Source organism: Ictalurus furcatus, chromosome 13, assembly GCF_023375685.1.
Source record: "Ictalurus furcatus strain D&B chromosome 13, Billie_1.0, whole genome shotgun sequence".
Classification (NCBI taxonomy): Eukaryota; Metazoa; Chordata; class Actinopteri; order Siluriformes; family Ictaluridae; genus Ictalurus; species Ictalurus furcatus.
In genome coordinates, this window is record NC_071267.1 from 17,769,668 (window position 1) to 17,783,670 (window position 14,003).

General features: G+C 39.9%; 1 protein-coding gene across 10 annotated transcripts in view; it reads right to left on the bottom strand.

Annotated features, from left to right (window-relative positions):
• Positions 1 to 13,553, bottom strand: part of arhgap12b (Rho GTPase activating protein 12b) — a 48,999-nt gene extending 35,446 nt beyond the window's left edge. For 7 of the 10 annotated variants that reach the window (XM_053639976.1, XM_053639978.1, XM_053639974.1 and 4 more), the window contains exons 1-2: positions 13,037 to 13,553; positions 2,511 to 3,301 (exon numbers count right to left, since the gene is read on the bottom strand). In XM_053639976.1, coding sequence (XP_053495951.1) covers positions 2,511 to 3,212 — 702 coding nt within the window. In that variant the 5' untranslated portion in view covers positions 3,213 to 3,301; positions 13,037 to 13,553. The remainder of the gene's footprint in view (positions 1 to 2,510; positions 3,302 to 13,036) is intronic. The other 3 variants (XM_053639979.1, XM_053639977.1, XM_053639975.1) reach the window with 1 other exon arrangement.
• Positions 13,554 to 14,003: the final 450 nt, after the last annotated feature.

A 14,003-nucleotide genomic window follows, 5' to 3' on the forward strand; every position in this document is an offset into this window, starting at 1 on the left:
CTTGATGGGTGAACAAATATTTGATTAGACTGAGGAGCACCTCTCCTCTTGTGCATGAGTTTCTTAACTAAGCCAGATTGTGTGTGTGTGTGTGTGTGTGTGTGTGTGTGTGTATATTGTTGGGGATGGCAGGAATGAAAGGAATGCTCAAGAGAAAAAGCAGGGGCCTCCTTTATAGTGTGCACAGAGAAGACGATACAGGAAAGAGTTGGACTCTAAAGAAGGTACAGTATTTTTCACTGCCAAATTCAAAATCTATATAATTCATAAATAAAAACACTTTCAGCTTCATTTTTTCCATTTAAAAATATTTTCAATTAAACTGACAACAAAATAATCCACTTATTAATTCAAGGTGCTTAAAAATACTTAGCGTCTCTAGCTTTGAGTGCATGAGTCATCCAGATAGTGACAAAGTAAGAAATATGTACAACGTTAAAGCAGAAAGGTGGCCTGAGCACTAGGAAAGATGGCTCTACAGTTTCTCCACCCTCTGCTAAAACAGAATGTCCACAACACGCCATGCAAATGCTTATATGATTACAGCAAAAGTATCAAGACCACAAAAGAAACTGAGAAAAATTGAAAGACATAACACACAGAGTTCGCAGAACAGGAAACAAGCAATAAGACATGTTGGATACAAAGTTCATGCTTCGATACAGAGGTTTCTTCTAAAACAAACATATGATAAATGGTAGGGATTTCTATGACCTATTCATGTTCTTTCATTATCTTTTAGTACAATTAACCCAGCTAAAATAATTACTTTTTAGAATGACGTACATTTCATAAACCAAAAACCTAATGCTAATACATGGCCACTCATCACCCTTTCAAAGACAGACCTACACTGCTAACTAGAAATCATAGCAGACAAAGAGAAAACAGTGAGGCAAAAGGCTGCTGTGGCCACAACTTAATAATTATCCCCTTCTCCATTTTTTTTTTTTTTACTACCCAGAGATTCCATAGTCTTGATTTCCACTGGCTCAGAAACCTGAGGCTGTTTGACACCTTTGCTTTTTCTGTCTCTTGAAATAAACAGGCTGTTTTGTTACTGTGCCATTAAGCTTAATGTAGGACAATGACCTCTGTTCTGATTGGTTGACATTGCTCTATGACCCCCACCCTTCCAGCAAATGTATGCAACAATATGAATACAAAACAAAAATTACAACTACAGACTGTTAAAAAAAAAATTTACTTGATGTGAAAAAAAGAAGAAGAAAAAAACTTTACCCATTGTTTGGTGAAATGAAAGATTTTTACTATGCCTAGAACATCTCGACATTTACTTATTTTCAGCTAAAATCTTCAACTCTGATATCTCTGCTACAGGCTACAGTGACAGCATTCCTAATCATTGAGCTGCTATAGGCTAAACTACAGCTTAAATGTAAATGTGATCATGGTACTAATATTACAAGGAAGAGGAACTCAAAATCTTTTGAGCTTATTTTCTAATAATCGACTGTATGGACTGGGAAAATGTATCATTTATTTATTTTTTCAAAAAAAATCCTGTTTTCAATTATGCAGTCGCTTTTAGTGGGTGAAGGATAAATTCTTGAGTGCTTGTGAGAAAGAGGGAGAGAGCTAAAGAGAAGGAGTGAGTGAAGGCAACCAAATCCAACAAATCCTAAATCCACTGGCTGGCAGAGTGGTACACAAGAAGGGGAAAAGGAGCTTAAAACCCCAATCCTCTACAAGTAAATGAGCTGCTCTTTTCCCAGGGCTGACAGAGAGAACAAAAGCAGATGTGATGAAGATTAGTTTTTATATTGGTCATGTTTAAGGTTTTTAGGGAAATGAGGAAGTGTTGTTTGTGTATCCTTTGATGCAAGAGTGGTTGGTTTGCAGACAAAGACAGACTCTGACATCAAAGCAGAACACAAAGTTCTGACCATAGCCCTACACATCCCAGTGTCACCTGCTGTCTGTCTCTCTCTTTCATACACAAACAAGACAGATAACACGCAGTGGGGGTGGAGGGGACAAGAGCCTGGTATGACCATTCTCTTGCCTCCCACGATTCCCTTTATTCCCCTAGAAACTCTCAAGAAGAAAAGGCGAGACAAAGAGGCAGGGAGACAGAGACACAGAGAGATGGACTACATAGCAGTTCACACTTCTGAGCTCTGTGTATATGCTGGGGGGTGTTTTTCTTTAGAGATCTAAAGGCTAAATGCTCTTTTATAAATAATTTATGCACTATGGCATCTCATCCGTGCAAATGTGCAGGCTACAAAAGGTTTGCCACAACAGATCAACAGATGTTACATCCTGTGAGAGACAAAACAACAACGTGTGAAGTGGGAAAACCTGACACTTATGAAATAATGCAGTGTAGCAGAAAGGAAGAGCTGCAGAGATTAACCTGCCCCAGACTGGATGTTAGAAATGAGAGAACAGTCCTCTGTAAGCATCTCAATAAATCATAGAGAGAGAGAAAGGATCTGATAAACAGCTCTCCAATAAAAAGCTAGTGTATGTCGAGATTCACTTACCTGTGTGTGTTCTGTGGAGCTGCTGCTCAACTCATCTCCTGATTCCGAATCGTTACGCAACACCTCCGAGCCGTTTCCTGGCGATGATCCGTCTGTATCTGACAGTGACACTCCTTGGGGTTTCCCCCGGCAACCTGGCGGCTCCTTGGATGGCGACTCGGGCCTGGTGCGCGGCAGCAGAACTGCGTTGCCATGGTGATGGTTATGATGGTTGTTGTTGTTGAGCAGAGCGAGCTCTGCAAGCACGTCCTTCATCCCTGCATTCTGAGTGGAATCCCGCAGCAGTAAGGGTGGAGTATGTTGCTCTGGTAACGGGGAAGGCGTGCTGGAAGGGGGCGGCCGTCCGAAACTCACCATATCCGATGGTGCCCGCTGTTGCAGGTTTTCACTGACCGAAGAGCAATGAGTTATGGGTAGGGTGATTGGCAGGGTGATGGGAGGCTTGATGCGTGGTTTGGGGGGTGGCATGAGCGCCCGCCGCACCTCACGCACATACTGCGCAGGCACATAGAAAGCCTTAGTGCCGTCTTCCCTTCTCACCTGCCACCAGTCAGAGTTGGTTTTCCTCACCAACATGTAGCACTCACCCTGATGTATGGAAATTAGTCTGTCTTTGGCCTTGTACTCATAATCATACTCCACTTCCACATAGACCTGCCCTGGGGCTAGGCCTGAATCACTGCGGCCCTCCATCTCAGACATGGCTCACGGTGTATGTGTTTGTGTGTTGGGATTCAGAATGGGCAGTCTGAAATGATCCACATCTTTTAAGGTTATCTATCCTCACGTCTCTGCAAGAGGAAAGAAGCAAGAGATGAGTTAAGAGTATAGTCAGAAATAATGAGTTCACGAAAAGAAAAGAAAAAAAGACTTTTGTAATATTTGTTACAAATGAAGTTCTTAGATTTGGCTCAAACTTTGGTCTCTGTGGTGCACCCAGCAATAACCATGAGATACAATAAATGATGTGGACTGCGTATCTACTTGTCTGTCAGTTCTGAATGTTGCCTCTCACTCTAGCCACATCCTAGATTTAAAATAGAAAGCCTCAACTAACTTCACCAAAATCACTCACCGAACTTTTAGTGTTAAAACTGCGTGACATAATTTGCTTGCACACAACCCAAATTTTGAAATAACTTCACATGCTACAAATCCATTTTCAACACATATCAAGAGGCTGAACTCAAACCTCTGAGTATCTGCCGATTCCCCTTATAGGTCCAGTATACAGTAGCCCAGCCACCGCTGTAAGATCTCCAAACTGTTATTTGCTAATTAAAAAAAGCTTCAAGACCACTCAAGTCCTGACATGAGCAATATCTGAAATACATCAGTGGATCAAACTGGAAAGCAGGACATCTGATCTGATACCCATCCGGTATCAGATGCTAAAAAAAAACACTGAAAACACCCATCACAAAACATTTATCAGAATGACAACACATGCACGGATGCAAGGATTTGGTGATTTTGCATCATGTCAGGATTTGTCAGGCACCGTATTTCTCGGATACTCAACATAGCATGCCCACGCTCACAGAAAAGAAGCCATGTATTTTTCTCCTCGAGCAGTGAGGGGATCTGCATGGTAACACAATCATGCATGAGGTCACCATGGCAACTAGCATCAGTAAATTAGTAATCAATTTACAATGACAGGACACACAAGGAGTGTCACAGATACAAACTTACAAAAATGAAATCTCGAGTGACATTTCCAAGAGCATGTCCCAAATTCTGCATCAACTTGTGTCACTTGCACACACCCATACACTCTGTTAATTATCTCTGCTAACCATCAAGAACGCTTAAACAGCAGCAGCTCAATTGTTATGTTCCCAACAGTAGTATTCCATCATATCTCCCTGTTGCTGCATGGAAGCATAGCTACACAGACATGAGGAGCTCCCATTGGTCACACGTGAGTTAAATATACACTGACATGATCACAGAAGGGATCTGCAGCTGAGTGACTGCAGCAGAAGCAGGTCCAGCTCTTGCATCTCTTCTTTCATTCCCTTCATCACTCGGCACATTAAAAAAAATAATAATAATAATTTTTTTTAAAAAGGACTCGCTCAATGGCTAATGCACATAATAATTTTTGTCCATAAAAATACCTGCAGTTTTGTCAACTCTCTGCAGACGTCTAAAACACTGCTGATCAGCGGCTCATGTCCTCTCTCTTGGATCAGTTTTCAAATCCTCAGATGCTCCCCTGCACATGTGAATGGCTTATCAAGTGATACAAATAGCACCCAGTGTCTCTGAACAGGAGCGAACAAATACATGCATGGCTAACAGTCTATCTATATCTGGGATGCCAGATCCGAGTTCAATGTCTTGTACCCCGGCCCTAAAAATAAAAGGCCTTGAGTGAAACATGAAGCTTTTAAAAAAAAAAAAAAAAAAAAAAAAAAAAAAAAGGAGGCTACCCACTGTACATAATTAAATTCTGTAATAAGAGACACACAAGCCACCACTACTCTCAGTCAGTACGTTTACATCGACAATAATAATCAGATATTAACCAGATTAAGACAATACTCTGATTAAGAAACTACCATGTAAACAGCGATGATTTAATCCGACCTTAATCCAAATAAAGTCATACTTGAAGTAAAAACACACACACACACACACACACACACACACACACACACAGGGCAGTGCTCAACTGTTTCACGGCAAACAAGAGAGCACGGTTGCGTCCGAAACCACGTACTTCCCTAATGTATAGTAGGTAAGTACGTGGTTTCGGACACAGCCCATAGCTTCAAGCAGTCACCTATTTCCAGGTATAGCATGACAAATAATTAACTGCACTTGAAACTTTTGTAAAATTTCAAATGAAACAGCAAAAACTGTATACGGTACCATACCAAAGACGAACTGTATGTTGATACGTGAAATTCTGGATGGAACGTCGGATGGCGTGGCGTGGGGATGTAATGACGTGTACCATTAATCGCTCTATGTTCTATAACATGTAAAACAGGAACATGTAAGGAATATTCTAAAAGCGACTCATGTAAACACCTTAATCAGAATATTGTCTTATTCAGAATAAGGTCAATAATTAGATTGTTGTCCATGTAAACGTAGTCACTGACTAGTGTGCTGTTAATACAATAAAAACATACTTATGTAAAAAGCACAATACTGGCACTCAAACACTGATGACCCGTTGATTCTGAGCATTAGTTCTCTTGATGCAGTCCAACAACTTTAACACAAGAAGCAACTGTTTGATTCTCATGAGAATTATAACCACACACCTGGAGCGAACAAGCACATACGATGTACAACGGGTGACCTTTATTAAGTGATTGAATGCCAGCAACATTCATCACATCAATTATCTTCTAAATCTGTCCATTTGCACATAGTATAGTGACTTTATAAAACAATTGTAACTCTCTACAGGATATAGCCTGGTTATAACAAGGCATTAACTAGTCCATATAGGATTTCGCAGAGTTTTTTTTGTGATTGTTGCGGCCAAAAAGACTTGATTTTGTGCTTTTTTGCGGAAAATTGCAGTTGCACAAAATAGTTTTGCACAGTGATCTTTGTTGGTAAATGAGACCTTTTAGCTGTATTCATGTTCGACACACGTGATTCGTAGAAGGATTTGGCTGAATGTGTGTTGTGATTACTTCACATGATGCGCCTTGGCCCAAATCTGTGGAACATCTACGGTAATTAGAAAAAATTGCAAGATCCCGCGGATATTGCGGAGTTTCCTTGCTTTTGTGTTCATTTCTGTGATCGCAAAATCCTGGAGGGAATGACTAAAGTTCTGTTAAAATAATGAAAGGGTCTGAGTATCTTTTATAGCAATTGATAGCACACATCCAGGAAGACATCACCATGGTGGTGATAAGACTGAGCAGCCCCAAAGAACTCTGTACCATGCGTCAGTTTACTCTACTAATTCTCCCTCACACAAATCTCCTATTGGGAGTTGGTATGTTACAAAGAGGTCAAACATCTGGTTGCACAGTGTTGATAAAAATGACTGCATCTGTCAGATCATAACTATGCCTTATTGGGAACAGCTGAGACTGATTAGCATTGTGCATGGAGAAAAGTGTTCAGTTGCTGCGAGGAAGTTATTACAGCTCTCAACTACGCATGCTTGACTTTGACACCAGACATAATTGAGGTCTATTCCAGAGGCCAATAGTGCAGTAACAATTAATATGCACCGTATATGCCAGTTTATTAGTTACGACCCACTTTTAAACAAACTGAGCATTCCAATTCTAATGTCACATGACTCCAGTGTGCAGTATAAACCGGTTTTTGCAACAGTGCTCAAATGAGCAGTGGGATTGGTGAAAAGAGTGAACTAGGCATGGCAGTTGGAGCTAGGTGTTCTGTTTCTAGCATTTCCCAAATGGCTATTACCTTGGGCTTTTCACATCCAAACATTTCAAGGGTTGACCAAGAACAGTGTGAAAAACAAAACTACCAGTGATGTTAATCCTTCAGATGCAAAACCACTGAAAAGAATTGCGCATACAAAGACAGATCACATTCAAGTAAATTGACCTTTTTATTGCATAAAATGTCAACCGAGAATGCATCACTTAAGGTATTTGTCTCAAAAGGGCTATTTAACAGTTGCTGAGAATACTTATCTCTGGGCACCTACTGAACCCGAGTACACAAAGCACAATCCTAAAATTCCATCCATCTTCCGCACTGCTTATCCTACACAGGCTCACGGGGAGCCTGGAGCATATCCCACGGATCTCGGGGCACAAGGCAGGGGACACACTGGACAAGGTGCCAACCCATCACATGGCACAACCTAGGGCTGGGTAAAAAATATTGATTCTCCAGTTTTATCAATCTTCAATTTAACGAAACGATATCTGTTCTTAATGCGCCTGCTTTACTTGAGAAGATGTGAATATTACCTGTAGTTCGCCTCTCATCCTGAAGATGTCGCCATCTTTCATGGTCTGAATTTTGAAAAAGGTTTTATATCTTAAATGTTTCAAGTTGTTAATAAATTTCACTGTTGCACATTTACAATTTTTTTTTATAGTAATGTGCATTGTGCAGTTTGTGCTTACCTTGTGTACACTGTATGCACATTTATGATTTCTTGTTAGAATGTTTGTTACTCAAAGTAAAAGTAAAAAGTAATTAAACATAATTGTGTGAGCCCTATTGTTAATGTAAATGTGTATTTCAGTAATATAGCCAATTAGGAGGGTTTCAGTTACCAGAATTTATGTTAAAACATGGATTCCATGTCTGCAAAACTAACATTTTAAATGAAATATTGATAACTAATCGATATTGAATAAATTGAAATCAAATCGAAACCATGTAAATAGGAATCAAATCAAATCGCCAAATTGATCGTAATACCCAATCCTAGCACAATCACACACATTCACACACCATGAACAAATTGGAAATGCCAATCAGGCTACAACGCGTCTTTGGACTGGGGGAGGAAACCAGAGTAACCGGAGGAAAACCCAGAGGCATGGGGAGAACATGCAAACTCTGTGCACACAGGGCAGAGGTGGGATTTGAACCCCCAACCCCGGAGGTGCAAGGCAAATGTGCTAACCACTAAGCCACCACCCCCCAATCCTACAATTAGAAAACTGTATATTCTTTATTATACTGAAAGTCCAGAATATGATCCAATAACAAAAATAAAACATGACTTTCAAACCTGAAGCCAAGGTTTAGATATTTCCCCGAGTACCAACATTGCTCTCAGAGCTGCATAACTGACTGTATATGAAGTATAACCTACACTGCTGGCCTTCATGCTGCAACATAAGCAAGTATCTATAGCGAACAATAATCTCAAATATTTCTGCTAAATATTTGGGTAACTATAAAAATATCATACTGAAAATCATTTCAAAGATTTTAGTAAGGAAAAACACACTGAGCTGTGCTGTTATGGGAAAATAATCCACGCTGGGTGGTGCAATATGGCCTGATTTGCGGCAGAGCATGATTTTCCTATAACATTATGTTTTGGTGTGTTATTTTTGTCTTATACTGCAGCAATCTGCCAACAATTATGACTTACAATACAGCAGTAACCTTTCTTTTTTCCCCCTCTCGTAAACTGAAGACAAAAAAATGCAGCTTGTCATATTACCAAGAAACTAGAGAGCACAGACGCCTCTGTCAGAAAACTTACTGACTGTTATAAAGCTCTTATACCCGAGACTTCCATAAAAGCAAAGTAAATGTCTCATAACAGAAAACTTCATATCAATTATTACATTTTTGTTAGTTTATTAAATAACATGATTATGTGGAGTGTCTGCACTACAAGTACCTAAGAATGAGCAATTATTAAATAATAATGTAACAGAATGAGTGCATTAATATAAACCAATCAATTTGTCAGAGTCATGCTGTTATAGAAAATTTATTCACACCATCTGAATCAAGAATTCAACCATGCTGCAATATGAAATGTTCTCATCAACATTATGCATTACCACTTCAAACATTTGGTCTGTGTTACATCATTTCTGCTCTTCTGTTATAATATTTCTATCACATTTCCCACCAGACACCATCAACTGATAAACACTTTACCTATTTGGCAGTTCAGGAAGTTGCTCCAGTGAAGATTTACCTCTTCTTGCATCCAAATATGCAGCACTAAAGGCACTTGTAGCGTTTCTGGCAACCAAATCAAAAGCACACTTACATTTATTCACCCTGACATAATACATCATCCTGGCTGCCAAGACCCTGCAGCTGCCAGAGGAGCAAAGCAAGATTATTTCAGCACTCTTTAAAGAGTGAAGACATGAGAAAACAACATGTAGGAAAACAGAGAGGATAAACAGCACTTCGGTGAAGTGAAGTGCTGTTAAGAGAGACGAAAGAGGAAAATCAAATGAGGACATAGAGAAAACATGCTTCCCATCAGGTTTTAATGGCGGTCAGATCCTCCAGCTGGACTGGGGGAGGGGAAGGGGGTGGGGATGCAAGGTAATCTTAACATGCAAATAGTTAAATATGCGATAATCGGTGGAATTTCTATATAGCCACCAGATTGACGTCCGGCAAATATTCTCTGTAAAAAGGTGTAAATAAATAAATAAAAAAAAATTCTGATTAATTGGATGATGTATTTTAACCTAAAACAGAGACACACTTCTTCCTACATCTTTCTGGCTTCAAAAGTAAACTGCAATATCAAGTAAACTGATAATACAGTGACTGGAGCAGCAGTTAATTAGAAGGATTTTCAAGAGGTCAACATGCCATTTTTGTGAGAGGTTTCCTGAATTATTCACAAGTATGAAATGCCAGAGTATCCAGGGACATAACATTCTGCATGCTTACTGCAGTACAAAAAAAAATTAAAATTTTTTTTTTTTAAATTAACCAATAGTAACAATCTCCAACAAAGTAGCATCATCATTTTCCAAACAATTACAATCCATTCTCAACAGGTACAAAAGTACAAAAGGGTGAAACTGTACAAAATGCTCCAAGAACCTCTTAGCACCCAGACATAATGCCTCATCTAACAGCCATCACCACCCTCTTTGACACCTGTATGGAAAAAAACGAATTAAAATGCTGACGTAGAGCGAGTTTCTACTTCACACCATGTGACAGAGCAATAGGTGAGGGATGCCTTCTAACATTAAGCTGACTGAGACAATGAAATGTCTCAATTTAAGTGTGCAAACAGCCTCAGACTCTACCATGTGTCTCCCATTTCAGAATTTGAACAGAGCCCAAAGCGGAGGCAGGGAGCAGATGGAAGGACTCGAGTTTGGCTGTGAGTGTGAGGTCAGACTCACAAAGCACAGAGGAAACACTACTGGCTCTCACAGTGTGTCTGGGTTTACGGGCAACTAAAATGATTGACAGTCTAAGAGAAATCTGTTCCCTCTTTAAAGGATAGCATCACCAATTTCACACAGATTCCATCAAGGATTATTTCATTCAGTACATAAAAGGTGACAGGTGGAAGGGTGGAAACACTGTGATGGATAGTGTATGTGGACTGTTTGAAAATTCTTGCAATGCTACAGACTTAGATTATTGCAAAGAAAGGACGATTCAGTAAGTCAAAGTCAGTCATTGCATGTATAATGTAATGCCTGTATCTTTATCTAAATTTGCTCAGCGGTATATATTAAGAGTTAAACCTGAAATGGGTGCTGCCTGAACCAGGTTTTTTTGTTTTAAGGAAAAGGCATACACATGACTAGTTAACAACCCATCCCCCCGCCAAGTTATTATTTTTGTTAGTGTCTGCCTGCAACATTTTCTAGCAAATGTAGTTGATTCTAGTTCCCAAAATATAAACACACCAGCAGCCGAATTTAAAGCACCGTGACCCTGACCAGGCAGTTACAAAGGATGAATGAATACTGTAAATACATCATTGTACATATCATTTGTGGTCACAATAATGAATCTGGTATTTCTTTGTCCTACAAGCTTCATATTCAACTGCTTTACCGCATGAAAGTAAGAACCTCCTGCAAGCATGACTTTTTCCTGACATTTTCACCTCTGTTCTCAACCCAACGCCATGTAAACCATTCTGACAAGCTTTCTTAAAGGAAAAAAAGAAAAAATTGTGCACGTCCTATTCATACTGTATCTGTTTATCACACATTAACTGTACATTCTAAATAATGTATGTGTATTGAACAGCAAATATTCAGCCAGTATTAACTCTGAATTTTAGCTCTGAATTGCCATGACAGTAGCCAAAATGCCAAATGCTGCATGATTACTTGAAGAAACAAACTGTTCCGAACGGCAGTGTGGACCACAGACTAGACTTGATCCCAGTTTCTTTTCTCCTTCATCAGTTAGTTGTGCTCATAAATTTACATTCCTCTTTCAAAACCTGCAAAATGTTAATATTTTTTTTAAGGAGCCATCATAAAAATGTAATTTTGTTTTTTTATTTAGTACTGCCCTGAATAAGCTACTTCACATAACAGAGGTTTACCTATAATCCACAAGCCACAATAATAACTGAATCTTCATTTCATTCTCAGTATTGTGTGTTGCTACCTGGATGAGCAATGAATGTTTTTAACTACAAAGCGGTTAGATATATGATCTCATATATGACCACCTCGAGTTACTTTGGTTGAGTAGGATACGGGCAGCAGTGTGGACCTGGGTAGCGTTGCCAGCTCACAGCTCCAGCGTCCCTGGTTCAAACCTGAGCTTGGGTTACAGCCTGTGTGGAGTTTCTGTGCATGTTCTCCATGTGCAAGTGAGTCACCCGCAAGTGTACACATTGTTGTTTTTTTTATTTTATTTTAATGTGTATCTTTTACCCAGGTCCGTGAGATACTACATGCATCTCATACCCCGGTGTATGTTTAAAACTCTTTAAAAAAATAGTATTATTAATGTATGTACCTTAAACCATTTTTAAAATGTACTACAGCCAAGTTACATATTAAAAAGGTACAAAACATAAAGGGTACCACCCCAGCGACCAAAAAAAAAAAAAAAAAAAAGGCACAGCTTAGTACTCTTATTATTATTTTTATTATTTTCTTTAGAGTGAGAAGGTTGTATTTCCGCGGATAAAAACCAAGCTTGTTTTCCTAAAGTCCAATCTGCTTAGCTATTCTGCTGCCCTAAGAGACTGGATAAAGTCGCCTATAATTAACCTAATGGTATTTTAGTGTTCCCGTGTGCTCTGCTGGCTTTAATGCATCAGCTCCAGCGGTTCATTCAGTTAGAGGCAGAACACAAGCAGCCTGCGCCTCAAAAGCTACTATGAAAACCCGCAATGGCGAAGAGTTAATGGTGTATAAACGCAGCTCTTTTTGTTTCGATCCTGACACTGGGTTACACACCACTAATGTATGTGTGTAGCATGGAGGTCAAAAAAAAGAACTTTGTGTCGCTCCTGTGTAAATATAAATATCGACTCACCCCCTAAGAGCAGCAGCAGCAGCGCGTGCACTCTGATAATCTACACTGCTCTGATAAACACAACTCGCTCTTTGGTTAGCAGTGGCAAACCTGAGAAAAATATTAATAAATAAATAAAAAGCTCTTGATAAGACACAGCAAGGTAATTCTGCAAGTGTTTGACATAGTCAAGTCTCAGAGCCCGAGCAGGGAGCAGTCCAGCCTGTGGGTTTGTTTTTGCTCTAAGCCAACACACACACAACACAACAGCAGGATTGTTATTAAGAGGCTATGCAGGTTTATACACCACCAGTTCTCTGTCAACTTTGCACTCTATAAACTAATCTGCATGTATCTACACACGTCTCATTTAAAAAGCACATCTTACCGTAACACAACACGAGAAATACATTCAAACGCATTTTTCTATGAAGCTCAAATGAGGCGTAAATTTCACCGCAGGTTTTTTTCCCCCAGCTGGAGCGGTTACTGGTTAGCCGCAGCGGTGCAACCCGCCAACCATCAGCAGCTACAATGTAACTGTTTATTCTTCAAACAAAAGAACATGTAACCTAGAATGAGACCCGTAGAAACCCCTGTGTACTGACCTTGCGTCCGCGTACTCGTTGCTGCCAGGCCTGCCTGTCCGAGAAAACCCGAGTTAAACTTCAGAAGCCTTTTCCGAGAGCACTTGCAACTAAACCGCACCAGCACGAAACGCTACAACACTCCGTCGTTCCCCATAGTGCGCGTGCCCGTGTGCTCCTGCGCGGCCTCGCTCCCAATCCGGTGCTCTGGGCAGAATGAATGCGCGTGTCCGTGTCACTGCGCGTGCTCGTATTCCGCACCCTGTAGCTTATAAAGCTGAAGTGATCTGTACTGCACGTTAATGTTCTGCGCTGTCATTTACATTCCCGTTCACTCCATGAGAAAGGTGTGAGTAACAGTACAATTATTGTTTAAACAAACAAACAGCAAAGCAATTACAGTGAAATGTGGATGCATCCCAGATTAACATTTCAAAAATAATACAAATGCATCAAATGTTTTGAAAATAATCAAAAGCATTTTTTTTCCACTATGATCCCACCCATCTCCAAACTGGATCTGAAGATCTGGTTCAGTGTTCACTATCTAGAGCACTGAAATGAGTTCTCAGTGAACATGCAAAGCGGTTGAAGGCAGCAACAAAGGCAAGAGGTGTGCGTACAAGCAATTAAATAATTTGGACCACATTCAGAAGCAGAGATGCATACTCTCACACTTTCAGTAACCACTTATACATGTCAGTGTATCCAGAGACTTCAACCAGTGTTACTGGGATAAAGACTCTGCATGGGACACCAGTCTAATCCAGAGATGCAAACTCACACACTAATAATTGTGCTTACATGGGATAATGAAATGTGTGAATCTTAGTTTGGTATGAATAAATGTCTCCATTTGGTCTTAAGAGTATGCAAACTTTTGCACTTAGCTGTATTTAGTAAGATTCTGTTGCAGTGTCTTTATAGTCAAGTTCAGAACCGGATCAGTCCACATTTCGAATGAATGAACTAGAACAAGAGAGCAGTT